Genomic DNA, 27,010 nt, shown 5'->3' on the forward strand with positions numbered 1-27,010 from the left:
ATCTTTGCGTATCTTTTACCTTAATTTTGTATGAGTATCATCTTTAAAAAACTAAACACATCTAAAATTACAAGATTTTGCATGAAGCAAATGATACATACGCAATATAAGGGATCAGTTGAGAATGCAGTAAGAATTCTGTAGTGTTTAAAAAAACAAGTATGAAACCTCTCAGTATCCCCAAGATAAAAGTTTTTCTCCCTCCCACCTACCCATTTTCCATATTTCTCTCCATCCTTCCTTCAACAGTTAATCAAAAGCTAAATAGCTTAAGTTCAGTGATAGGATTCTCAATGTTGCAACTCACTAATCCTTATGTCCATCTGTATCCATGTGCTTTTAAAACATCAAAGAAAAAAGATATGCCACTTTCAACTCTCAACCACCCTCTAACTTCAACTTAGTACTTGTAACAGTGGGGATGACAAGCATAAACTCAAGCATACTAATTAAGCTGACTCTACTCTTGAAACACAAAACCATTAACAGACCTTATTCTTTCTTGCCTGCGTTACACTAATGCTAGTGGTATTACACAGACAATAAGCTCATTGTCTTTAAGATCAGCCTATACAGAGTTAACAAATATAAGGTTTCCAATTATGCGAGGTTATATTTGAGTAAGGTTCTGAATGTCTAAGGGCTGAAAAGAATTAAAATCACCTACAAATATTAGGGCTGTCATGTGATTTGGAGAACTTTCAATGATTGAGTATATCCAAATAAACAGCAACCTCGCAAGGATCACAAAGAAGAAATTATTTCACCTTTTGGAATGCTATAAGGCTCCTAAGGTCTCTTCCTTTTCTAAATTCTACTGCGTCAGAATATAAAAAACCAAAGAAACAAACAAAAACCACCTATATTAGAAGGTTAACAACTACACCATTAGGGAGAAGTTAAACTTTTGGTGTCCTAAACTTAGGATCCCTCTCTTCCCCTCCTCTATTCGGGTCAGAATCTCACTTTGATTTCTTAATGTATAACACCAGGATGTAAAGAAATACAATGATGCATGTTGTACTAGAAAGACTGATCTCAAAGAAAACTGTAAAAAGTAGGATAAGATTTGGTGAGATGTCCAAGAAGCTCCTCAAAGACAGAAACAACAATTTGTTATTAGCAAAGAACCATACAAGCTGATACACATTAATGATACTACTTTAAAGTAGCATTTTACACATCCTATAATGACTACTCTGTAGCACACACATTTTTAGAGAATGTACCAGTTTGATCGTGTTCCATACTCACATAACCCTTAAACTACTATTAACTCAAAGACATTGGTCATACAATGAGAACACAAAACACTATCAAAATACGAAATAATTTAGTATATAAATCTCCTGACTATTCATGAAAAGGATCTGAGAATCCTAGACTTACCAATTTAATAATATTTTTAAGTGTGCAAGCTGTTTAGGAATTATGCCATCAGCTTACTACTGGTTGTTCTCTTAACCTTTACATACGAAGCGAATATATCTACTCAAGAAAAAAATCTATCATGCTTAATTATGTGCCCATGCTATTAGGGTGTAAGTAGTACAGATAATGTTCTTTAAATCATTCTGGTAACAATCTTGGCTCTGATGTCACTAACTTTTAGATTATATATGGAACAATTTAAAATTAGGCCAATATATCAAATTCCTATTTTCTCCTGCTACTTTGCCTCAACTTTCTAGAATATGATTGATATAAAAGATAAGCTTATCCTTTATAGTCACACAGAAATGACTTCAATACTTTCTGTAAAAAGAGGAGCCATCTCCCGAAATGCCTAGAGATACCAATCTGTGAAATTACAACATAATTACCTAAAAGTATAAAAGGTTAGAAAGACTATAAAGTAATCCAGAACTTGTATCTCAAGTTTTAAAAGCCTCTATAGACAGAGGAAAAAAGTTTAAAAAAATTAATAAATTGCAACAGCAAATCAGCTTTTAATATTTGCTTAAAGTCACAGTTATCATGGAGGCAAGCAGTTTACTTCCAAATTAACAATTTTTTAAGTAATTATTGCATGCCTGAAAAACACACACCAACAAGGTTAGAGTTTTGCATCCTAATTTCAATGCACATCATCAATTTTTTGTGAAACTATCAGGACTGCCAACTTTTAATTTTAAAAGTTATTTAAAACAAAAGACCCAGCTAGTATCACTATTCTAAAAGAGAAAGTTTACAAAAATACACACACACACAAATGCGCGCGCGCCCATGCTAAAAAGATCAGGCGCTGAGCTCTGAGTTAAGGTAACTTTATGTTATTATTACACAGGTCCTGCTTACTCTTCCATTTCACCAAGGCTCAGTGAAAACTTTCTCACTAACCAGCACCAACCCACAGTTCATCATTTAGATACCACTGGCCTGCAGGATAAATCTCAAGAGGACAGTAATAAACTAACTAAAAAGTACAAGATCAACAAGCTTTGGGGAAAGAAAGGCATTCCAAATACCTTTTACAAAACTTGGTTGGACTGTTAATTGATTTTGGTGGTAGTTTTACAATAAATTAGGACTCATACTTTTTTGTCAAAGTAACTACTACCATTTATTAAACACTACTAAACACTATGCAAGGACTTTATAAACAGGGTATTATTTAAACCTCACATAAACCCTATGATATAGTTATTATCCCCGTTTTATAGATGAGGAAACAAAGAGAGATTACATAATTTACCCAAGGTCAAAGATTTAGTAAGCCTGTCAGAACCAAGACTTGAACCCCCATTTGTTTGATTCTAGAATCTATTAGGGGTTTTTCAGTTTAATCCCAAGTATTTCACCTTACATAAAATAGTAAGTAGAACAAGACATTTTTTACTATTGCTATATAATTAAAAACAACTCAAATTTTATGAACTTCTTGAGCTTTTCATTGCTATTAGACCAAAAAAAGTGAATAATCTTTGGCAATTTTAGAATCTAAAAGCAATAAAGAAAAAAAACCAATGTTTAAGATTTTAGCTGATGACTACATAATAATTTAGGTAAGAAGTACATTCTAATCATGATGTGGTCCACATACATAAGAATTTTAAATTCTTAAAATTTTTTGAGAGATGGGGTCTTACATGTTCCCCAGGCTGACCTCAAACTCCTGGCCTCAAGCTATCCTCCTGCCTCAGCCTCCTAATTAGCAGGAATTATGGGTACCAGCTACTGGACCCAGCTCCCAAGATGGTTTTTAGTGGTAGTCATTTTGATACTTTTATATGCCTAGCAAAGTGCTAGATGTTACATAGTCATGTATGTAAACCTCATGACAATCCTGCAAGACACTATTATCCTAACTTGCATAGCCTTAAAACGGTTAAATACTTGCTTAAAGTCATAGTTCATGAAGCAGAACTAGAATTCAAACCTAAGTTCATTAGGCTCCAAGCACATACCATCAAACGCCCTAATAAATTCCATTTTAAAAATACATTTAGTCCTGTCCAATTCTTGCGATCAAGAGCCTCAATTCTTTAGTTGTGTCAAGCATTCTTTTTAATCCCAACTTAACTACAGTAATAACTACTATGCACACAGAAAGTATCAGCTGGACTTTGAGGTTTTACTGCTACCACAATGGCCTTGAATATATGTGGAAAGACATAGATTATACAAAACTTCAGATTCCATAACCTTGTAATATTAAAACGTTTACATGCTTGTGAAAATTTAAGGTTTGAGAATGGAGTAAAGTAAGAAGATGATAAGCATCTATTCATAAAATCACCAAGTGTTTAATTAAGGCAAATGAAGTTAGGCAAAAAGTAGTGTGTTCTTTGAAAGCAAGTAAGTATATTTTTTCTTACCAAGTTTATAAAAACTAATTTTAAGGAAAAAAAAATCCTTCCTGCATAAATAAGTTGTAAAGATACTGTTATCTAGCTCCAAATGAGCCGGCTACAGTAGAAGAAACAAGGCACATAAAGGTAGTATTAGGAGAAACTTAAGTGACACAAACAATTCTGACAAGGCACACAAGACAGGAAGGCAGGAAAGGAGTAACGACAGGCAAAAAAAGAGGGGAAGAGGGAAGGAAAGAATCAGGGAAGCAGCTAGGGAGGCAGGCAAGGAATAAGAGGAAGAAGAGAAGGTAGAAAAAAGAAAGAGAAGGGGAGGAACAGTTATGAGTGGGATGGGTAATTGAGAAAACAAAAAATGGGGGGAGCCCAAGCACTTGGCATTCTTCAAATTACAACTTACTAAAAAAAGAACTTAAGGCTCCATTAAGTACTTTTAAAAAAACTATTCTGTTTGCATAAATTAAAAGAAAACCCAACACTGTATCTCATTAGAGAAGAAATATGAGGCAGTTGGCTTTTTAGCCAACATGATCCTGTCCTCTAATGTGTGGTTTTATAGGTGAGAAAGCAAGCCTAGACACTTTCACAGACACTCACATATGCAGCATAGTTAAGACCATAACTCAGTCTCCTTGACATACAATTCAGTGTTCTTGAAGCTTCAATGAGGACAAGCTACCTATTACACTATTGCCTATTACACACATCATTGTATCAAATGTCTTCCCTCTGTCAAGATCAGAAGCTGCCTAGATACATAGCTATTCTGATTTTTCTGGATTGTTCTTAATCCTATAGAGTAAGGGTTGGCAACTTTGTATCAAAATGACATGAAAGAATTACTGCAATAAATTATCACACTTTGGGTATATATGTATTTCAAGCTATTAGACTAGTCATATTTTTAGAAGACCTGATTTGGAACTTTGTCTATTCTCCTTCTACTAACTCACTTTCTAGTTACTTCTTCCTTCCCCTCACTCATATATATCTAACAGAATATTTAGAATATGGTCACACGATTTGTTTAGGGTATACTGATGACTTTCTGCATGCTATTTTAATGAAATATTTAAATTCACATTACCCTAAGCTGCTTCTCTGAACTGAACAAAAGAAGTTTCATTGTCTGCCGTGCATGGTGGCTCACGCCTATAATCCCAGCACTTTGGGAGGCCGAGGCAGGCAGATCAAGAGGTCAGGAGATTAAGACCATCCTGGCCAACACGGTGAAACCCCATCTCTACTAAATACACAAAAAATTAGCCGGGCGAGGTGGCGGGCGCCTGTAGTCCCAGCTACTCGGGAGGCTGAGGCAGGAGAATGGTGTGAACCCAGGAGGCAGAGCTTGCAGTGAGCCAAGATCATGCCACTGCACTCCAGCCTAGGCGACAGAGCAAGACTGTCTCAAAAAAAAAAAAAAAAAGAAGTTTCATCGTCTTTGGGGCTGCGGGGGGAGCAGGGTTAGCATCTTTTCAGCAGAATTCAAAACATTTATTTCAGCTTCAGTATATATTTTAAAACTTACTATTCCCTATATAACCTCAGTGTGAAATTCTGCCTTTTTATACTATAATTACAGAATATCCAAATCAAGTTGTGTTTCTGCTTTACTATTTAAAATGGAACACATACTTCCTACTTTTATCTCCATACTATCAATAAAGTGAAATCTTTCAGAATGGGATAAAAAATATGCATAGATTTTGGACAATATAAAACTGTGACATGCAACAGCTATAAGAGAAACAAAAGATTAAAGATAGCTGCTAAGAGTGATTAACCACCCTCTCTCCCAAGCACAAAGAGAAAAATATAAACACATATAAACAAGTAAGTTTAAGAGATGTTACTTTTCAACCAGTTCTCCAAACTAAAACAGGAAGCTGCATGTGATACTAGACAGCTAGAGTACTGCACTGTAACATGATAAGAGAACAAAACGCTAAACAAAAAAAAAGAGTTCAACATCAAGAGAAATTTTCCTAAAAGTTCGTATAAATAAAATTGAGATACTAGTGTCAATTTAAAAAACTCACTACATGATTGCCGGTTAGTTTCAGAATTTGATATTAAAATCTGAAGTAATTATTGCAGTGCTTTTAAAGTAATTAATGGACACGTAAAATATAGTTAGGCAGTATAAACATTGATTGGAAAAAAAGGTTAAATGGTACTTTACCAACAAACATTTCATGAGTAGGTGTCCTAGTAGTGAAAGTGGATACATCTGAAGAAATGGAAAGGTGAACATCACCACTACTTTTTGTGAGGAAAGGATTTAAGCTTGGAATGGCATCATCAACAGCATCTACAGTAGCAGAGAAAGGATCTGTGCAGTCCAAATGTATTACAGCAAAATGAAGAAAGGAAGTAAATTAATTAGTATTGTAATTAGTCAAAAGATGAAAAGTGAAAAATAGTAGCTATATTATCATTTATTAATCTTAAATGTCTAAATTCTCAAAAACAAAAAAATATCTAATTATCAAGATGGAAGAATTGCATTTAACATATTTTAAAATTAATCCTTAGAAAAAAATCATTTTATTTGTTAACACCAGAAAGCCAATAGCGAGGTAGTTAAAAAAGAGAACAATAACCAAGATATTTCTATAAAGAGCCACCCATCCTGCACCAACCTTCCCTGTCCTAGGTGAGTGTGTTGGTCGTGGTGGTATAGCTGTGTTTACCTGAATAACTGATATCGACAATAGGTATGTGTGTCATGAGTAAACTTTCAAAGAAAAAAAGAGGGTAATGACAAATTAAGGGTAAGGAGCTGTTTCTGGCATGTGCAGATAATTCCTGCATATATTCAAAATAAAAAATAAAGATGAAGAAAAAAAATCTAAGCATGGGGGAAAAGAGTTTTAGATAATTAAGAACAGAGATGAAAGAATGCCCACTTAATAGATCGGCAACAGCTTTGAATGTCTAAGAGCTTTAGTCTTTAAATGATTTGCTAAAGGAACAACAGAAGTGTTGTTTCCCTATCAGAATGATATCAAATATGTACCATTATCAAATGCTTTATCTAATGTTATTCTAGAATCAGATAAATACTATACTGATACTTTATTCAAGATAATTATCATTCTAATGACTGAAACCTATTTTCTTTACTTCTCAAGATTTAAAAGTTAACTAAATGGGGAAAGACAAAATAAAAGTAGCAAAATATTACCATACTTTTTTCTTTGTAACATAATTAAAAATAAGCGGATACTCCTGTAATTCTAAACAGTAGAATCTTTCTTGTCTGTTCTAGTTTAGTTCTTGACCTTCACTGAAATATACTGGGGTACCTTCACACTACTAGGTACTGTATTTTACTCTCAAGATTGTTTCACACTACTAGGTACTGTAATTTACTCTCAAGATTGTATTACTGCACATTAAGAAGGCAACACTGGCCTAAGGACTAGCTCATTTACTATGGTATAGACACATTTCCTTTAAAGTCAAAAAATTCAAGGCAAGCATTCTGCAAGCTCAAATACAACTGTTTGAAAAAGGAAAAAAAAATCAAGAAAATACTCAGGTTATGATTTTAAAATAACACATCTTTTCAATACAACTTTTCTGTAACATAAGAACTTTTCTATAATAGTATTCTTATGGAAAACCAATTCACACTAAAAAAAAAAATGAAGTCCTACAAATCTATTAAAACACGCTGATTATGCTATTCAAACGCGAAATCTTTCCCATCACTCCACTCCCCAGTAAATGGAACACTGGGAAAAAAGAATCAGAAAACGATAAGAAATAAAAAGTAGAAAATAGTTACAAGAAGTTGCAGGGGGGTGCAGTGGGTTTTTTTTGTTTTGTCCTTTTTGAGAGTGGGTCTTGCTCTGTTGCCAGGTAGACTGCAGTGGTACAATCATGGCTCACTGTAACCTCAAACTCCTGGGCTCAAGTGATCCTCCCACCTCAGCCTCCCGAGTAGCTGAGACTACAGGCACGTGCCACCGTGCCTGGCTAATTTTTGTAGAGATGCTATAATACCAATGCTAGTCTTGAATCCCTGCCTGGACTCAAGTGATCCTCCTGCCTTGGCCTCCCAAAGTGCTGGGATTACAGGCATGAGCCACCAAGGACAGTGGTTTTTAGTACTAAAAATATATGTATTTTTTAGCTAATATATATACTGATGGTCACTCTAGCTTCTTCTTGCATAAGAAAGGAGTTGCATTAAGCTTAAAGTTGGCCAGTTAGGCTGAAAGGTCTGATTTTTTTTTTTTTTTTTTTTTGAGACGGAGTCTCGCTGTGTCATCCAGGCTGGAGTGCAATGACGTGATCTTGGCTCATTGCAACCTCCAGCTCATTGCAACCTCCACCTCCTGGGTTCAAGCAATTCTCCTGCCTCAGCCTCCCGAGTAGCTGGGATTACAGGCGCGTGCCACCACGCTCAGCTCATTTTTCTATTTTTAGTAGAGACGAGGTTTCACCATGTTGGCCAGGATGGCCTCGAACTCCTGACCTCAGGTGATCCACCCACCTTGGCCTCCCAAAGTGTTGGCATTACAGGCATGAGCTACCACACACAGCCAAATGTTCTGTTTTTAAATACATGATATTAATAGCTGCAGAGAATTTTAAAAGTACATTGTATTTTGTCAGACAAGTAAAATACCTGTTTTTCACGCAAAAAAAAAAAGCCATGAAGTAAGTCATTTTTTAAAAAAACACACATTATTTCTGTAACAGATCCATTGCTTTATGAGAAAACACATGTTCAAGAAAGGTTACCAGTTATCCGCTGTTCTACTGACAGGTTTTATGTAGCACCTAATTTCAATCACTTCCTATTACGTGAAACACCTTAGAGAAGAATATTCAGAAATATGTGCAAATGTATTCATAACTAGATCAATCAGATAAGGAAAACCAGTTCCTAATCTACTTGACAAAACACTACAGGTAATCTATAAGATGTTAATCTATTAATGGACATTATACTATAATAATAAAAACCAATTCATTAAGGTATAATAATAACACTCCAGCTATTTCAAGTTAACCTATTAAACTGGCAATTCTAAATCCCTTAAAGTTCTTTTTTTTTTTCCTTTAGACAGAGTCTTGCTCTGTCGCCCAGGGTGGAGTGCAATGGCACAATCATGGCTTACTGTAGCCTCGAACTTTCTGTGCTCAAGCAATCCCCCCACTTTAGCCCTCTGAGTAGCTGGGACCACAGGTGTATGGCACCATGCCTGGCTAGTTTTCTTTTTTTGTAGAAGCAAGGTCTCGCCATGTTGCCCAGGCTGGTCTCAAACTCCTGGGCTCAAGCAATCGTCTGCCTCAGCTCCCAAAGTGCTGGAATTACAAGTGTGAGCCACTGCACCCAGTTTAAAATTTTTAAATACAGTTTTGTCCATTATTTTTTTCATTATTCATTCAAGTTTATTTTTTTGAGACAGAGGTTCGCTCTGTCGCCCAGGCTGGAATGCAAGGGCATGACCTTGGCTCACTGCAACCTCCACCTCTCAGGTTCAAGCGACTCTAGTGCCTCAGCTTCCCGAGTATGTGGGATTACAGGTGCACACCACCACACCTAGCTAATTTTTATATTTTTAGTAGAGATGGGGTATCACCATGTTGGCCAGGCTGGTCTCAAATTCCTAACCTCAAGTGATCCACCCACCTCGACCTCCCAAAGTGCTGGGATTACAGGCATGAGCCACCACACCTGGCCCAAAAGTTTAATTCTATGCTACACTAGAGTCATTAAAAAAAAAAATCCAAAAAAAGTTAAAACAAAGACTAAAATGGCACCACAGTCATACTATAGCCTTTAAGTCCTAAACAACTGATACCTACATTCACACACAGTAAGTTGATTTTTTTTAAAACATTGTTTGGTAAAGACAAGGTCTTGCTATGTTGCCCAGGCTGGTCTCGAACTCCTGGGCTCACGCAATCCTCCTGCCTTGGTCTCCTAAAGCATTGCAATTACAGGTATGAGCCACTGCACCTGCCCAGATAATCAGATTTTTTCATCAAGTGTTTTGTGTTTCATGCCAGCTAAAAGTAAAGCAAATTACACTTCAGAATGGATTCTATTACACCTAAACTAAAATCTGAAATCTTGCTTCAAATACTCAACAGTGTACCAAGCTGATAATATTGTGTATTTTTAGATATAAAAACTCAAAGTTTGCTATAATACAAAATATTCAGGGTGATGAAAACCTAGGTCTTCTCAGGTATTAGTATTCAATACCCACTGCTTGTTTAGACTCCACAACACTTCTTGAAAAAGTCAAGGCTCATTAACAATACAATGAGGGCAACAAGAGAGCTTCTGTTCTCTCATTTTCATTCTACCAAAAGGTGGAATCTTAAAATGTCTTTCATATACACATACAAACTTTTCTTCCCTTTATCTCTACCTTATCACTAATCTATCTATGACCAGGAATGCACATCATTTCTGTGGTGTTTATAAGAACTAAATTAAATACTAGGTCTATTATTGGCATTCATTTTTAGCTAATAAAAGCCAATGAAAGAATAGAACAAGATTTGGGGATTATGAAAAAAATCATACCTTTGCTTTGTCATATACTATAAAAGCAGCATTATATGTAAACTGTTACATATTTAAGTGTTCAGCTAAATAGTTAACTTCAAAATACCCTAAGCATTTAATGTTACAATCTAAGCTTTTCATATATGTGATTTCTTTTCTTTTGAGACAAGAGTCTCACTCTGTTGCCCAGGCTAGAGTGTGGTGACACAAATCTCGGCTCACTGCAATCTCCGCCTCCCGGGTTCAAGTGATTCTCACGCCTCAGCCTCCTGAGAAGCTGGGATTACAGATGTGCGCCACCAAACCGGGCTAATTTTTGTATTTTTAGTAGAGACAGGCTTTTGCCATGTTGGTGAGTCTGGTCTGGAACTCCTGTCCTCGTGTGATCTGCCCACCTTGGCTTCCCAAAGTACTGGGATTACAGGTGTGAGCCACCGCACCTCGCCATATATGAGATTTCTTTATTTCAGTCTAACTTTTAGTTAGTTTAGTCAAACTTTAATTTTAAAAATTAAAAAAATATGTATCAATATGATTGTCCTGGATATGAATACTGACTTGAATTAGAACATTCTTGGCTTAAAATACTCTTCAGCATCATGCGGAAGTCAAAACCTTGGTTATCACCAACTCAGAAGCCAAATATCCTTATATGAAAGTCAAGACAGGATTTAATTCTGATTAAATTATGGGACTTAATATGGGGGAAATTTTTACAGAAATAGCATACAAAGCAAAATAAACTAAAACAGAAAAGTAAAACATGATTAAATGTATTCCAATATATTGCAGTCTGTCACATAGAGACTTTGATGGAATAATGTCTTCTAACAGGCCATAGAACAATTCTTACAGATTGAAATTACTTAGAATTGTTCTCCCACCATAACAGTCTATTTGCTGTCACATGTGACTTTAACAATTTCAAGCAAAAACTTCAACTTGTCATTTTTAGTTGTACGTGGTGTCCAGACAAAACAATTAGGAATTGCAGTTCAGCTTCTTTGAAATGTTAAATATATTTTATTTGGCCTTCTGTAAAATTTTAATCTATTTAGAAAACAACTCAGCCTTAGTTTTAAAAAAAATACTACATTTTTTAAAAAAGGAAATAAGCTGAAACTGCTTAAATGATCATGTTAATTCTACTAACCTTTTCTAAAGCAATTCACAATAAGGAAGGCCAGAAAATAATTAAGAATCAAAAATCGAGAAATAACCATAGAAGGGTATCAAGAAACTCCTTTCTAAATCTTAATTTGCTATCTACCAGTTCATTCTGAAATAATCTAAATTACTTAACATTAATATCTTGTCATTTTTAGGAAATTACTCTCAGATCTTAAGATTAGCTAAATTAAACCTAGCCTTCAAAGTCCAATTGTTTTAAATCAGTTCAGATCTCACAAAACTAGCCTGAAATCTAGTATTTTAGGGTTTCACTATCCGCTCTGTGCCCCACCTTGACACCGAAAGAACTTGTCCAGAAGAGAAAGCGCCCACGTATTCAACTAACGTTTACAAACTACCTGTCAGAACAAAATATTTTAAAACCTGCCTTCATAGAGCTTATTTTCTAGGATATAGTTCCTTAAAAATTTTAAATGTTCTTAAATTCAAATCATTAAAATAAAATGAAAAAAGCTTTGTTTATATACTGTAAAACTCATTAGAATAATTAATTTATCTTGCTATGAGAGATAAGCCTATCACTTCAGAATTGCTTAAGGGCAGCAAACATACCTATTGGCACAAGGGGAAAATTCTTTGACTAGCAAAATCTTTCAGGTCTTAATTTAAAAAAACATTTAAAACATTTATGTCTTGACCATACAGCTGGTCAAGACAATCCTGGTCACAACATAGTTCCTGGGTGATAATACCATCTGAGTTTTATTAGAACTTTATCATATACTTAACACAAAGATAAGTTATTTCCCCAAAAGTTAAAACAAAAATTCTACACCAAAATCAAAATAACCACTATGCACTTTCTGGTTATGAAACAAAATTCAACATTAAAAGAATAATCTCATACCTAAAATACACTTGGTCCTTCCTCTTACATTTATCTTTATTAAATATCATTTCATAATTTATTTGAACATAAATTCCTAAATTATTTATAATAAATGAACATACCTTCAAGGGATAAAACTGCTTCACTGCCATTTTAATATTTAAGTTCTCATGTATCAAGTGTAATAAAAAACTACAAATAAGTAAAACACCACAGAATGAGGAAAAGAGATGCATGTAAAATCTAAAATAGAATTCATCAATGCTTACCTCCCCATGTACTTGCTACCTGAGAAGCAGTTGACATAGGATGTACAGATGGGTGAAAAGTTGGCTGCTGCAAATCAAGCAGATCATTGGGCAGCTTTGATGTGCTAGAAAGATATTTTGGAAACGTGTTTTATTTACCAAAAAAACTTTGCTACTTTAGGGTCACCTTCTCTGCCCACCACAGATAAAAACATTAAAAACAAGGGAGAAAAGTCTCATTAATATAAATTTCAAAAGAGGAACAGTTTCTTCATATAATAGCATATTTCTAAGGAGGCTTGGAAAAATAATCTAATATCATATCTTAAGTTTATACAGGATTCAAAGAACAGTAGCTCTTCTGAAAAGGATAAATGTCTTTCCCCGGAAAAAAACTAATTTCCTTATTAAAATGAACCTAAACAATAAGATTCTAAAATACAAAATATCATAGCAATTTTAATATTTTAAAAATTCTTTTAATATTCGCAGAACTTGAATCACATTTACAATACAAAGTAAAATACTCCTTAACCTCACTTCTAGTGCCTCAGTATCCCAACTATGTATCAATGATACAGGGAAAAAATTTTACCTGCATTTATGAATAGAGCTACCCCATTATACAACACACTATTTACATGATATATTTCTTTCTTTTTGTTTTTGAGACAAGAGTCTCGCTCTGTCGCCCAGGATGGAGTGCAGTGGCACGATCTTGGCTCACTCACTGTAACCTCAGCCTCCCGGGTTCAAGTGATTTTTCTGTCTTAGCCTTCCGAGCAGCTGGGACTACAGGTGCACAGCACCACACCTGGCTAATTTTTGTACTTTTATAGAGATGGGGTTTCACCATGTTGGCCAGGCTGGTCTCAAACTCTTGACCTCAGGTGATCTGCCCGTCTCGGCCTCCCACAGTGCTGGGATTACAGGCGTGAGCCACTGCACTCAGCCTGTTAATTTATTTTATTTTTTTTTTTGAGACAAGAGTCTCACTCTGTTGTCCAGGCTGGAGTGCAGTGATGCAATCTTGGCTCAATGCAACCTCCACCTCCTGGGTTCCAGTGATTTGCATGCCTTAGCCTCCCAAGTAGCTGGGATTACAGGCGCATGCCACCATGCCTGGCTGATTTTTGTCCTTTAGTAGAGACAGGGTTTCACCACATTGCCCAGGTTGGCCTCAAACTCCTGACCTCAGATGATCCACCCACCTCAGCCTCCCAACGTGCTGGGATTACAGGCATGAGCCACCATGCCTGGCTTACATGATATATTTCTGACCTCAAGACTTCTATGTGATTTTAATGAACAACTCAAAACATGACCCTAGAGTGTCTAAGAATTCAAACACAATACAGATAATTTTTTTAAGGGGTCTGGGTGCAGTGGCTGACGCCTGTAATCCCAGCACTTTGGGAGGCCGAGGTGTGTGGACTGCTTGAGTCCAAAAGTTCAAGATCAGCTTGGGCAAAATGGCAAAAAAAAATACGAAAAATAGCTGGGCATCGTGGAGTGCGCCTATAGTCCCAGCTACTCAGGAAGCTAAGACGGGGAATGCTCGAGCCCAGGAGGTTGAGGCTGCAGTGAGCCATGACTGTGCCACTGCACTCCAGCCTGGGTAACACAGTAAGACACTGTCTCAAAAGAGAGAGAGAATAAGAGAGAGACAGGCAAAGAGACGGGGTCTTGCTATGTTGCCCAGGCTAGCATTGTACTGCTGGGCTCAGGCCTTCCTCCTGCCTCAACCACCTGAGTAGCTGGGACAACAGGCACATGCCACCACACCCAGCTCCTAATTTTTAACTTATATATTCTCCAAAATAGAATGTTTTTCTTTTTAAATGGATATACAACAATTGTACATATTTATGGGATACATATGATATCATGATACATGCATACCATGTAATTATCAGGATATCTATCACAACTCAAACATTCATCATTTCTCTGTGTTGAGAACATTCTAAATCTTCTAGCCACTTTGATATAGATAACGCAATTATTATTACTAACTAGTAATTCTACTGTGCTATCAAACACTAGAACTTATTCCTTCTAACTGTATTTTTATAAAAAAGTTTTGAAGACATGTCTTTTAGATGTAAAATAGTTGTGTAGATAGTAGATATAAATGCATTTAGTGCTTTGGGGAACATATAGAATATACAATAAGAATTCTATAAATGGGCTGTAAGATTTGCCCTTAATTACTATTAAAAAAGTGAACACTTTTAGTATGTGAGATAAAACAGTGAAATTAGTTCTTTATCCAATAATTTGTTTCAGCCTCAAACACTGAACATTCTTTTCGCTTGTCTCTCCTAGGACAGACTTCTTTCCAAGGTCTTCATGTTGAGAACTTGCCCCTTAATGGGGTCAATGTTACTTAACTGAGGATTAAAGAAGGTAGCATACATGAGCAAACAAATCATAAAGCTGAAAGGAAAAAGAGAACTAAATTCAGCAAACACCTACTAAGATTTTAGGGAGCAGGTAGCAACTGAGAATGCACACAGCAAGCAGTTCACATAGTAAAACTTACAATGAGCTTTTAGGCTCAGCTATTAGGAGTCAGTAGGCAGGAAGACGAACTTTCAAGGGTGAGTTAACAAAATAAACAGCAACAACAAAGTGAAAGGAAAAAACTCACCACTCTCTATGGAACATTTAACATGTGCTAATAATGCACTGTGCTAATAAAAGCTAGTCATCTGGGAGCATCTTAGAAACAAAAATTCTTGGGTCCCAAGTCCCACCTATTGAATCAGAACTCCAGGATTGGGACTCAGATATCTGTAGTTTAATAAACTCTCCAAATGTTTCTGATGTTAAAGTTGAGAACCACAATCTCACTTGAAAACAAGTTCTCAAAAAAAGTTAAGAACTAACAGAGCCAGGATTCAAACCAGAATCTGACTTTTAAACTGCTTTAAGCCACTCTGAGGTAAAAGACAAAACAGGTTTAGAAAATGTCAATTATTTTACTTTACCCCACAATATTATATTTCCACGTTAAGTAGCTTAAATTAGACAACAAGATTATTAAAGTTAGTGTGGTAGGCTTCAATACCAAGAAACCTGGCAACTAAACTGTCACCATGTTCCAGATTACAGAGTTTAAAACCAGGAAACAGATATGACAGATGTTTAATATCCAATGAAATGGTATTTTAAAATATACATCATACCCATACGTCAAAGAACTATAAAGGGTCTTGAATCATTAGATGTCTCATAAATGTGTTTAATCATAATTTTTACACAATGAAAAGTTTGCCCAGAGATAACAGCTACATTCCTATTAGCATAAATCAGTGATTTAATTATATTCAATTTCCTAAATATGTAAAATATAAACTCTTACCACTTTATCTTTAGGTATTATACCAATATCACCATTTATCGCCACCTCTTTGTGTGAATAGACTATAAAAGCATAAATAAAAGTAAACCTGAAAAGTCCTGCAAAATTTCTATTAGAAGTCTTTGAACTTACAGTTTCAAAGGTAACCTTAACTTCTACTCCTACCTGTTAGAAGAACTAGGGGTAGAAAATATGTCAATGGCTGGTGCAGTCATTATCCCTCCTGCTGAGGTGGATACAGGAGAGGCTGCAGTTGTTAAGGAGGTATGAGGTTTCTTTGCAAGTTCTTTTAGGCGCTGTTCCTGTTAAGAAAGGGAACTACCATAAGGATTCCAGAAACTAGATTTGTTTGTACAACCTCTGAAAAAAGCATTTTCTAATTTGTTCTGATAGCAGATATTCTGTTTTACCTAATTCTATGTCAGGATGAAAAGTCAGACTGAGTTTCAGCCCATTAACACTATACATTTAAGACTCTGTGCAGAGGCCCCATTTACCTAATGAACACCTGTACTCATTTTTCCAAATATGGAGAATGCACAAACTTACCTTTAAAGCTTTCAAACGTGCCTGTTCTTCCTCTAATGCTGCCTGCTTTTCCCTTTCATCCACTTTGGTCAGAGATAGACCAGTGCTTGCGAGGGAAGACACTGCATTGGAAAGCGTAGTTGCCCTAGGATAATTGAATAGAGATAATTTGGCTTTTTGCTAAACACTTCACATTACACCCAGGTCAGGAAATGGTCTGGCAACCTTGCCATGGATAGGCACTATAATTATAAACTTAACTTCTGGATTCAAACACAGTACTTCAGATGAAATATTCCACCCAGTGATCTACGGGATTAAAGCAATTAGAAAAATCTTGACTTACATAAACACTCACTGCTTTTAGAGTAAATGTTTGACTTTGGAAAGGGTTCACAAGAGAGTGGGGCACATTGCCTCTTCCAAGCCCCAAGAGAGGAAACCAATGCAATTGGGAAAGAGCCCACATACTCCCACAAAATCCCTGATGGGAAAAAGTGCTGAGCTTATCACAGGGAAAACCCTCTGCTAATTTACAGCCTACGTTTTGGCAGTGCCACAGAACACCAAAACATGCATACCAGTAATACGTAACGGAGGTCTAGGTATGTTTCACCTATAACAACATCCCCAGAGGACTTCAGGTTCCCTCAAAAGAAGATTGGTTTCAATCTAGTCACCAGGTCATCTGGCATCTTTCTATGTGCTGCCCTTTTGCCAAACTAGAATTTCCTTTTTAACATACACATACAATGTATCATCTTTCACTGGCAAGCCACCTCCTTTCCCTTTTATCAAAAAAGTATCCACACTGTAAACCTCAACATTAACTTTCCAAATGTTAACTCTAGGCTAAGTAAAACAAGTGGTAAAGAATTCTAACTTGAAGAACTACCTTGAGCTTTATTAATTTTCCTTTTACCACAAACTAAACATCATTAGTTTTACTCTAAGCACATAAAGTGGTAAAACTCTTCTAAATTTTACGTAAAATTAGTATTATAAATAAGCCAATAAAAAGGTACAACTCAGAAGACAAAGGAAGAGTGACATAGTTATGACAGAAGAAATGCAAGAAAACAATACATTTATGATTAAACATTCAGGTAAAATTGGTGCACCTAACAGCATGGCTCTTTTCCTTCATTATTCTGCTCAAATAAATAGAGACTTATTGTGTTGATTGCTACTTCAAAATCCTACTAGAAAAATCAAAGTACAAATCTAGGATTAAAAATAAGTACTCAAAATCCAATAATGGGCATTTTCCTTTGAAAATATATTTAAATTTTATTACTAAAAGAAAGACTAAAGTTATGAAACAATCAGAAAGTCTAAAATAACCAAAGGAAAGTTCTCACCATACAAATTCTTTCTTCATGCTGTTTTAAAAAAAGCTTCATATGAAAACATGAGAGTAACTCAAGTAATTTCTTAACCCAATGCAAAAATCATGTTACCAGATTGATATGAAATGATATGTGTTACTTTCAATTTGCTAGGTTAACTGGTCTTAGTCTGAGGAATTAGCTTAAAACATAATAAAGTGATTAAAATATAAAATATCAATAATCAACCCCATGAACTGGCATTAGACAGAGATGATGCAATTTGATGTCTGATATTCTAGGTTTGAGTCCCAGCATTGCTACTACATACTTCACAGGGCTATTGTTAGGATTGAGCAAATTTATATAAAAGTATCTTGTAATTATAGGCCTGGCACGGTGGTTCATGCCTGTAATCCCAGCACTTTGGGAGGCTGAGGTGTGCCGATCACTTGATTTCAGGGGTTCAAGACTAGCCTGGTCAACACGGTGAAACCCTGTCTCTACTAAAAATACAAAAATTAGCCAGGTGTGGTGGCATGCATCTGTAGTCCCAGCTACTTGGGGAGGCTGAGGTGGAAGAATCTCTTGAACCCAGGAGGTGAAAGTTGCAAGTGAGCTGAGATTGTGCCACTGCACTCCAGCCTGGGCAACAGAGTGAGACTCTGTCTCAAGGGGGGAAAAAGAAAAAGAAAAAAAAAGTATCTTATAACTATAAAGCATCATACAAAACAATGCACTAACATCTTTAGGAGAAATTTTGACATCATAAACACATTTCTAAACTATGCAGTCACTGTCATTATCTTAACAGATGCTGACATTTATTGAAGGTCAGAAACTATTTCAAGAATTTGCATGTATTAATCCATTTAATCCTGATACTAATTCTATGAGGTTGATAATACAATTAAACCCATTTTATAGAAAATCAAATCAAGATAAAGAGAAATTAAATAGCTTGGAACTTGAGCTGATTTCATCTACTCCCTCAGAAAAATCACTCTTGCTCTTTGTCCTACAAAGAATGATGTACCTGCTTGCAGCTGTAGAATCTTTGATTTTCTTTCCTTCCAAGGAAGCTAAGTGTTGTTCCAAAGCATCAAGAAGACTGCTGGGGGCCTGCAATTGTACAAATATTAAGAATTTCATGATAATTAGGTCACTGGTCAAATTAAATCAAGTATCATCTAATCAGAGAGCAACAAAAATAAACAGGTATGTTCTTCATGTACTAATTAACAGTGGAGTTTTAGCTACTTAATGAGAATGACAATCTTACTGTTATTATATAAACATGACCTAGTTGGAAATATTAAGAAACATTACCAAAAACGTTAAGAACAGAAAACTATGTAAACATGAAACATTTTTTTAAAATCTTGCAAGTACTTAAATTTTAAAGTAAAACCATACTCCTAAAAGCTAGACACACTACTGAGCATGCAGAAGGTACTTAATAAGCACTGCTGAGCAACTGAATGTGTTCAAACATGACTCTGGAATAATTATTGATAAATGACACTGAACACTGGCATCAGGGAAATGAAAATGAAAATCACAATGAGATACATCTTTTCACTTACTACAATGACTAAAGTTAAATACATTAGCAATATCAAATGTTGGTGAGCACATGGAACAACTGGAACTCTCATATATCACTAGTGGGAGTTTATCACCTTGAAAATGGATTAGGCTGTTTTTTACAAAGTTAAATACATACCTATCTTAATGACCCAATTCCATTCCTAACTATTTACCCCAAAGGGATAAAAACTTATCTCTGTAAGAAAAGACTTAATGTTTAATGTGGCTTTATTTACAACAGTCAAAAACGGCAAATAATCCAAAAGTCCATCATTTGGAAAATGGATAGACAAAATTATGGTAAATATTATTCAGCAATAAAGAAGAATTAATTAATGGTATATTCAACAACATATAGACAGATCTCAAACAATATGATGAGCAAAGAAAGCCAGAATGCAAAAGTAAACACTTGTATGACTACATTTATATTAAGTTTAACAAACAACAAAATTATGCTATTAGAAAACAAAACAGTGATTGTGGAGGTGGGTAAGAAGTGACTGGAAGGGGGCATAAGGACTGGGGAAATAGAATTTTCCTATCTTGAATGATGTGTTGGTTACACAAATGTTTATCAAACTGCACTGAAATGAATATTTACCTTTTTTTAACAGAAGACTATTTTAAAGTCAGGCTATAGGTCAAATCTCAACCTAATAGAAGAAAGCTTTCAAAAGGAAACCTCTTCAGTGTGCAGACTAAGAACTGCCCACTAGAAGTGAAGCAAATGCATCGGTAGCGTTTACTTACCCTAAATATTCTATAGGATTTGAAATACAGTTTCTGGATTACAGGATCTAAAAATAGTTAAAGGGGCAATACCTACTAATTTCTCTATCATTTATGACTTTAACAACTTCTTTCATCCACTATTTCCTCTATATACCAGGACCTTAGCCCAAGGGAGATACAGTAGAAAACCATTTAAAACCAAATACTACATTGGAAGATGAACTTCTTTGTTGAAATGAGAGTACACATGCACTTCCTACAGCCCCAGCAAAAATGTTTGCTAATCAGCAAGCAAAGCACTGTCTTTAGAGCTTTCAGAAATAAGGAGGATGTTGATGATAGTGGTTAACATTTAAAAAGCTCTCCTCACACAACAGGTACTACGCTAGCTACCTTGTAGTAGTCACTGAATCTATGAAGCAGACACTACTGGTATATCCATTTTACAGATAAACTACCTGAGACAGTGAAGATTAAGTTATCTGTCCAAGATCACATATTTGATACACAAAAGAAGCCAAGATACGGAAGGTATCACTGACTTTAAAGACTACATAATTAACTACTGTGGTACCAAATCCTAAACTGAAACTCTGGTCATAGAAACTGTAGTTCATCTTTTTTCTGAAGGGTTTAAGCTGTGGCTTACAAATAAAAATATTAAATTACCAAGTTATGATAAGTAAGACAAACCATTTCTAAAATCCCTTCTAAATATATCTGGCTATTCTTTGAAAGTCACAGTGACTCACACCTGTAATCCCAACACTTTGGGAAGTAGAGGTGGAACGACTGCTTGAGCCCAGTTGTTTGAGACCAGCCTGTGGAATATAAGGGGACCCTGTCTCCACAAAAAAATTAAAAAATTAGTTGGGTGTGGTGGCATATGCCTGTGATACCAGCTACTAAGGAGGCTGAGGCTAAGGATTACTTGAGCCTGGGAGGTTGAGGATGTAATGAACCATGATTTTGTCAATGCGCTCCAGCCTGGGTGACAAAGCAAAACCCTATCTTTTCTCCCTCTCCCCCAACAAAACCCAAAAGAGTGAAGAAAATGTGATGCTTTACACCTTAAAATATATAATAACAAAAAAAAAGAGTAAATAATCTCAAATTTCCACTCTTCTGCATTACCACCATCTTCCCTAAAGTGTAAACAGCTTTGTTTTATTCACTTTTGAAAACTTTCTGAATCACCCAAAGAATGCCTGGCAAGTTTCCTTTGCTCAGAGATCATCAATACAGAGGAAAAGAGGAACAGAGGTTAAAGAACCCTATTCTAATTACAATAGGGTGAATATTAACATACACAGACACATGACGACGGCCTGTAACTTCTACATCTATCCTGAGGACAATGAATTTTAAATAAAACATAAGGGAAGCATAACAAATGGGGTGGGTAACAGGGGAATCTAAAGTTGCCAAATCATTTTATACTATACGTTATTCAAGCAATGACTTATCTCATGTTCAACCCAGAATAATGTGCTTGCTCTTAATAAAGCCAATTTATTTCAAGTGGACATATACGGGATTCTTTACTTACATATAACCCACGACTAGATTTATTGCATACTCTTAGCCTTGACATTAGAGGGAAGAATCTGAACAAGTGAGTACAGAGAAACTCAGTAATAACTGTTAACAAGGCGTTTAAAAGATGTCCTGGAGGCCGGACGTGGTGGCTGAAGCCTGTAATCCCAACACTTTGGGAAGCCTAGGCGGGCGGATCACCTGAGGTCAGGAGTTTGAGGCCAGCCTGGCTAACATGGCAAAACTCCAACTCTACTAAAAATACAACAATTAGCTGGGCATGGTGGCTTAAGACTGTAATCCCAGTTACTTAGGAGGCTGAGGTGGGAGAATCGCTTGAACCCAGGAAGTGGAGGTTGCAGTGAGCTGAGATCACGCCACTGCCGCTCCAGCCTAGGCAACAAGAGCAAAACTCTATGTCAAAAAGAAACATTAAAAAAATGTCCTGGAACAATTCAAAACAAGGTAAAACAGATGTCAACAGTTGAGAGAGTTGACGGAAATGTTACAAGGATAGTTTATGCCAGGTACTTTCATTCTTGATACTCAGTAAAGAAAACAGAATAAGCCACAACAACCAGCAGGTATGAAGTTTGTTTCCTAGAAACTTTTTGAAGACGATGATGATAAAGACAATATTAAAACAGCCAACATTAGTTGAGTGTGCTTAATGCTTTAAATTTTTTTTTTTGGCATTAACTTATTTAATCCCCTGAACTACTTACTGTATGAGGTAGGTACTGTAGTATCTTCATTTTACAGATGATGAAACTAAAGCATAGAAAGTAACTTCCCCAAAGTCACAGGGCCAGCTAATGGCACAGCCGAGACTGAAATTTGGACATATCCCAAACCCTACTCTCTTAATCTAGTATTATGTTTTGAGGTTTATCCCTATTTAATTCTCCCAACTGAGTCAAACAGTCAAAGTGGAAGTTTAAAACAGGAAAATAAATACTGTATAATTCTCTACCAGCAGTATAGTGAAAATTGTTTTCTAAATATCATTTTCTAAATTCAGGTTCCAAAAGTTTTTTTTTCCCTTTTTTAAATGATGATGGGAAAGAAACAGTGATTGAAGAGATTAAATAAATGGTATGACAGTAGGTAGGCCACAAATGTAAGTGGCAAGCAGATCGTTTTATGTGGTCATAATGTTAGAACAATCTTTAGGAATACATCAAAATGTTAAAATTGGTCAAAACCTGCACTGATCCCTTTGACAGTGGGGGCTACATGTTACTTATCTTAATACTCTTCACAGTTCATACACAACAGATAGTTGATTGATATTTTAACAATATACTTACCTGTGAAAGGTCTGGTATATCACCTCTGTCAATTCCAACTTGCTGTAAGAGGAAGCATTGTATTTAATAAATTACAATAAAATATTTTATAAATAAAATTTGGAAAAATGACATCACGGCTAATACCAGTAATATTTTAAACAGACTTCTTAAGAATCAGGAAAATATTTAATCTCCAAAAATACTCAACATTTCCAATGGCTTAGATATTATTTGGTGGCCCTAAAAGTTGTTAACAGTAGGGAAACTAGAGTTGGAAAGTCAACAAATCTAAGTTACCATCCCTATGTCTTCTGAATACCTATATATAAGCTACCTTGTCACAATCTGAAAACTCCCCTCTCTTTTATGTGTAATATGACAAATATGTTAAGAATGAGAAAGCCTGACCATGAACAAGCTATCTGATGGAAAACAAAAAAAAAATTTAAGAAACAAACCTGAAGACATCGACTTTGTCTTTCTCCATAAAACATGTTTTCCCTAGAAATCACCATAGGTAACACTTTAAAAACTCATGTTCCATCAGGTAGCCCAGGTTTACAAAAATGTCAAGTGATATCTAATCAGGATATAACTGTCTTCACAAAGCAATTCCAATACACTTTCATGATGCTCAGGCCCTAGGCAATTTCTAGCAAAAAAAGAGAAATGTTTCCCGTGTATTCTAGCATCCAAATTAGAAAACTGTTTTCTGTCCCATGGCTGTGTTTCATTTTCTAATCAGTCTCCCTTCCTTTTGTGACCTCTGAGGGGTTGGTCTCAGAATGATGTCAGTAGAAAATCTGATAAAGGCCAGATACACGGTGGCTCACACCTGTAATCCCAGGATGTGGGGAGGCCAAGGTGGGCGGATCACGAGGTCAGGAGATCGACACCATCCTGGCTAACACAGTGAAACCCCATCTCTACTAAAAATACAAAAATTAGTTAGGTATGGTGGCAGGCACCTGTAATTCCAGCTACTCAGCAGGCTGAAGCAGGAGAATTGTTTGAACCCAGGAGGTAGAGGGTGCAGTGAGCAGGGATCAATCACGCCACTGCACTCCAGCCTGGGAAACAGAGCGAGACTCTGTCTCAGCAAAAAGAAGAAAAAAAAAACCTGATAAATTCATTATTACTCAGATGTTACTAATCACTGCCTGATATATTTGTCCTCTTCAAACATGTTTCAAGAGGTTACTCTTGCCTTCTTCCAGGAACTAAGGCATTCTAATTAAACTGCAAGCCCAGAGACAGTCTCCTAACAGAATATTTTAAGGCAAGGGACTCTTCATATTTTTCTTAAATCATATGGAGCAGGCTGGGTGTGGTGGTTTATGCCTATAATCCGAGCACTTTGGGAGGTCACAGTGGGTTGATCACTTGAGGTCAGGAGCTCGAGACTAGCCTGGCCAACATGGTGAAACCTCATCTCTAAAATCAGCTGGGTGTGGTGACGGGCACCTGTAATCCCAGCTATGCGGGAGGATGAGGCAGGAGAATCTTGGGAGGCAGAGGTTGAGCGAGACGAGATCACGCCATGGCACTCCAGCCTGGGTGACAGAGCAAGTCTCTGTCTCAAAAAAAAAAAAAAACTATAGATAGCAGAGAGTCTATCCCACCTAAGAATAACTTAACAGCAGATCTGGAGTATAGAAGAGGGCTTACAACTTAAGTTTGGGCCGGGCGCCGTGGCTGATGCCTGTAATCCCAGCACTTTGGGAGGCTGAGGCGGGCAGATCACCTGAGGTCAGGAGTTCAAGACCAGCCTGGCCAACATGGTGAAACCCTGTCTCTAGTAAAAATACAAAAATTAGCTGGGTGTGGTGGCAGGCACCTGTAATCCCAGCTACTCGGGAGGCTGAGACAGCGGAATCGCTCGAACCCAGGAGGCTGAGGTTGCAGTGAGACAAGATTGCACCATTGCCCTCCAGCCTAGGGACAAGAGCAAGACTTTGTCTTAAAAATAAAAAACAAAAAAAACTTAACTTTTTACTACAACTACCAAATGCAAAGAACATAAAAGGCCAAGAGGGAATGTCAACAAATTAAAACTTATTTAAAGAATTTACTAGAATCACAGCATAACCACCACCTTCTTCTGTTTTAATATGTGACTGACCCTTAAAAAATGGAAAGGATCTTTCTCCTTGAAACATTTTAAATTCAAAATAAATTTCAGTAGGCTTCATAAAACGGCAGATTAATAATAAACCTATTGTCTGATCATCCTGTTCTGTCCGACTGCTTCTAATATAGAATCATATATCACCACAGTAATAAAGCCTAGAATCACTAACTTGCTAATTCCAAAGTAACTACTTTGACATAATTGAGCAAATTATCCTAGGAAGAAATCTTTGGTGGAGATGGGTAGAGGCTGGAGAATGGGAGAACAAACAAACAAAAAAACCCTTAAGAACGCCTCTGTAGTAGCAAGATAATGCCTGCAAGTATTACCACACTTGCCTTCTGTCACAATTTCAGAAAATTATTTTTAAGCAGAGCCGCAAAATTAGATTATCCTATTACCTACATTCATGGTTTTCACAATCAAGGATAATAAATACACAAAATTCATTTCTGTCGGGGAACAAAAGCTTTTTTTTTTTTTTTTTTTTTACGGACTCTTGCTCTGTCGCACAGCCTGGCGTGCAGTGGTGCAATCTCGGCTCACTGCAACCTCCGCTTCCCAGGCTCAAGTGATTCTCCTGTCTCAGCCTCCTGAGTAGCTGGGATTATAGGTGCCCGTCACCACACTTGGCTAATATTTGTATCTTTAGTATAGACGGGGTTTTGCCCTGTTGGCCAGTCTTGAACACCTGACCTCAGGTGATCCACTCACCTCAGTTTCCCAAAACGCTGGGATTACAGGTCTGAACCACAGTGCCTGGCCAACGAAAACATTTTGAACTATGTGGCTCCAGCTGTCTCACTGAAAAGAAACCTGCACTGATACTGGATATTCTCTACCACATTTAACAATAAACATTCTCAAATATATGATTAATTCCAACTATAAAAATCTCTGGCATTACTGTATGTCACCTACTCAATTTTATAGAGAAGTAAACAATTTAAAAACAGGTAACTTTTCAATACTCGCTACTGAATAAAATATACAGCATATATTTTATTCATTATTTTATCATATTCATATCTTGGCACAGAATTCAATACAGCATAATAGTATCACTGAATACTAAATTTAAGACATTTATTTTATTTGGATAGTAAGTGATGACTTCAAAATCCATACTTACAGACAAAAAGGCAAGTTAGGAGACAGTCACTTAAAGACAGTTTACCTCTGCAACTTTGAGGAACTCTGAGATTCTTGTCATCCTAGTTAGGAACTTCTTATAGATGTCAAGACCTTCTTTGCATTGGTTCTTTTCATATCAAAATATTTTCTGACAAAATAAATGTAAAATTCTTTTGTTCACATCAAAATATAACACCCCAAAAGGAAACAAGAGTAGGTAATAGCTCCAAATAGGTCTCTAAAGAAGCATACACACTCTGCTAGAAAAATATCAGTGTTAAGCTAGCTTAGGTATTTAAAGCAAATTAGAATAGAGCTGCTATTATATTAAAAAATAGAAACATTACTTGACCCTACTCATATTCCTAGTCTGTGCCGCAATACTTTTCCTCACAATTACCTAAGTATATATTTGTGTAAACACGTATTACACTTGACCCCGTTTAAAACAGCACTAACATCTATTTCCAACCTTCTTACTAATAGTGTATTATCTAAGATAACAACTTAACTATGCCCAAATGTCACTCAGAAAGTTCATTTAAGTTTAATGTATACATAGGAGTAAAGAGGTTAATTTATACTAATTATAGTATGGAAGACTACGCCTTCTAAAGCTTTATAGAAAACCTTTATTTTCACTTGTGAAAAAATAGGCCAAATTTCCCTATCCCTATAGATTAAAGCATCCCTGAATAAGTCCATGTTACTTCAGACTATAAAAAACAGATTTATTTTTTTAAAAGTTCAT

The 27,010-nt window shown here is 36.1% G+C and overlaps 1 protein-coding gene across 1 annotated transcript in view; it reads right to left on the bottom strand.

Moving 5' to 3' along the window:
• Window positions 1–27,010, bottom strand: part of PICALM (phosphatidylinositol binding clathrin assembly protein) — a 116,927-nt gene that overhangs the window by 27,236 nt on the left and 62,681 nt on the right. Inside the window, 7 exon segments of the mRNA XM_017850872.1 lie at window positions 5,995–6,144; window positions 12,640–12,743; window positions 16,151–16,287; window positions 16,535–16,658; window positions 18,878–18,963; window positions 23,013–23,054; window positions 26,303–26,407. Of these exon segments, the coding sequence (XP_017706361.1) occupies window positions 5,995–6,144; window positions 12,640–12,743; window positions 16,151–16,287; window positions 16,535–16,658; window positions 18,878–18,963; window positions 23,013–23,054; window positions 26,303–26,407 (748 nt within the window).

The sequence above is a fragment of the Rhinopithecus bieti genome, unplaced genomic scaffold (genome assembly GCF_001698545.2).
Source record: "Rhinopithecus bieti isolate Rb0 unplaced genomic scaffold, ASM169854v2 scaffold_30846, whole genome shotgun sequence".
Taxonomy (NCBI): domain Eukaryota; kingdom Metazoa; phylum Chordata; class Mammalia; order Primates; family Cercopithecidae; genus Rhinopithecus; species Rhinopithecus bieti.